Source organism: Contarinia nasturtii, unplaced genomic scaffold (genome assembly GCF_009176525.2).
Source record: "Contarinia nasturtii isolate CC-2019 unplaced genomic scaffold, AAFC_CNas_1.1 Cnas_scaffold_4758, whole genome shotgun sequence".
Classification (NCBI taxonomy): Eukaryota; Metazoa; Arthropoda; class Insecta; order Diptera; family Cecidomyiidae; genus Contarinia; species Contarinia nasturtii.
In genome coordinates, this window is record NW_022202041.1 from 349 (window position 1) to 1986 (window position 1638).

At 36.0% G+C, this 1638-nt stretch overlaps 1 protein-coding gene across 1 annotated transcript; it reads right to left on the reverse strand.

Annotated features, from left to right (window-relative positions):
* Positions 1–605: 605 nt before the first annotated feature.
* LOC116351153 (multidrug resistance-associated protein 4-like) lies at positions 606–1638 on the reverse strand. Its single transcript, XM_031783223.1, has 5 exons — positions 1600–1638; positions 1333–1528; positions 924–1154; positions 759–861; positions 606–682 (listed from the first exon to the last, which is right to left on the reverse strand). Exons 2-5 carry the CDS (start codon positions 1410–1412, stop codon positions 641–643), a joined length of 456 nt encoding a protein of 151 aa, XP_031639083.1. The 5' UTR covers positions 1413–1528; positions 1600–1638; the 3' UTR covers positions 606–640.

A 1638-nucleotide genomic window follows, 5' to 3' on the forward strand; every position in this document is an offset into this window, starting at 1 on the left:
TTCACACAATGATTTTTGGATAGAATAGATCCGTAAGATCTCCGCAAGATCCGGATCCAAGCGTGCGTACGTAGCCGCATGATACATACATTCCTTACTCCGTAATGCTATGGCATGCGAATCAAAGAAGGGGAAATAAGAATAACGAATTTGCGTGCGTATTATATATGTATGCATCATGCGGCAACGTACGCATGCTTGGATCTGGATCTTGCGGAGATCTTACGCATCTGTCCTACCTAAAAATCATTGTATGGAAATATTACGTTTTACTTATATCGAGACATACACGTTTTGAGTAACAAATCTATCATCAAGTCTGTAATTCGCACTGAAGTTGGTTAAATGTCAGTGCTAGTTTCTTCTAATTCTCCTAGTTTTTGCTAATTTTGCTAGTTTTTGTATGGACATTTTGCTAGTTCGTTAATTCTAGTGCGCGTGAATATGCCCTTGAGAAAAATAATGAGTTTAGTAGCAGTAAGACGAACTCTCGACGCACAAGACTGGACAAAAAAAAAGTTTTTTTTTTTAAAGAAATGGATTGTTTAAATATATGAAAAAATAACGTTTTCAACCTTTTTGTATCATTCAAAAAGCAAGGAGATGCGGAAGCGTATCTCCATTAAAAAATGTTGCCAAATTAATTAACAACAATTATTTTGCGAAGAGATCCGATGAATTTCTAATCAACAAAATTCAAAAATGTATGTTTGCAGTACCTTAATCACGGTGAAAACTTGTGAATGCTATTTTCTTACCAAAACAATTCCGCCTGCATACCAATATGCATCATTCAATGAGACATTGCCACTCTTAGAGAAGTATTCAACGAAACCACCCAAACAAATCGGCTGGATGACCCTATAAATAAGTGATTGTACAATTGGACAATTCAAGAGGCATGGAGAATTCTTAATACTTACTTCGCAAGTATTTCTCCCAAACAGTATAGCACTCCAAGTGTAAACACCTTGAAACCGTGCACTTTTAACATCACCCGCAAAATGCTTGGATTCCTTTTTTGCAGCTCTAATTCCCATAGTTTTGCAAATGTCTCAGTATTTCGATCGCTTTGCAGGCTATTTGTCACCTCATAGATGTCTTCTGATTCAATGGTTCGGCTCATTCCAATCGAAAGCATTGGATTTAACCACCTGAATGAAAGAAACCAATATATTAAATCATTTTCATTTGAATACAGAAACATTTCCTGAAATGGGTGTTTCCTTAACATTCGGGAATTTTTCCAAGAAAATTTCTCAATTTTTTGGGAAAAAGTATCTCCGGGAAATGTTTCGGGAAATGACAAAATTTGTAGGAAAAATCATTCACCAATAGGTCAATTGTGACACGATTGAAGCCTTCGAAATGGGATTTGGCGGGCGCACTTTCTTTTCTCTGTCACGATTCATTTTGTATGCGTGTTGTTCCTAATGGCTGGGTTTTGAAAACACGTTATCTCACGATTCACACTTTTTAGTTTTCAAGCGAAGACTCATTCATCGATTGTTCCACTCTGAAATCAATACTGAAATTTGAGTTAAGTAAAATGATTGGTTTTGTAACGAGCACTATATCGCTTTGCTGTCAGTTATTTACTATACAAATTGTTTCCAAAATGACGATTCGTTCAATACA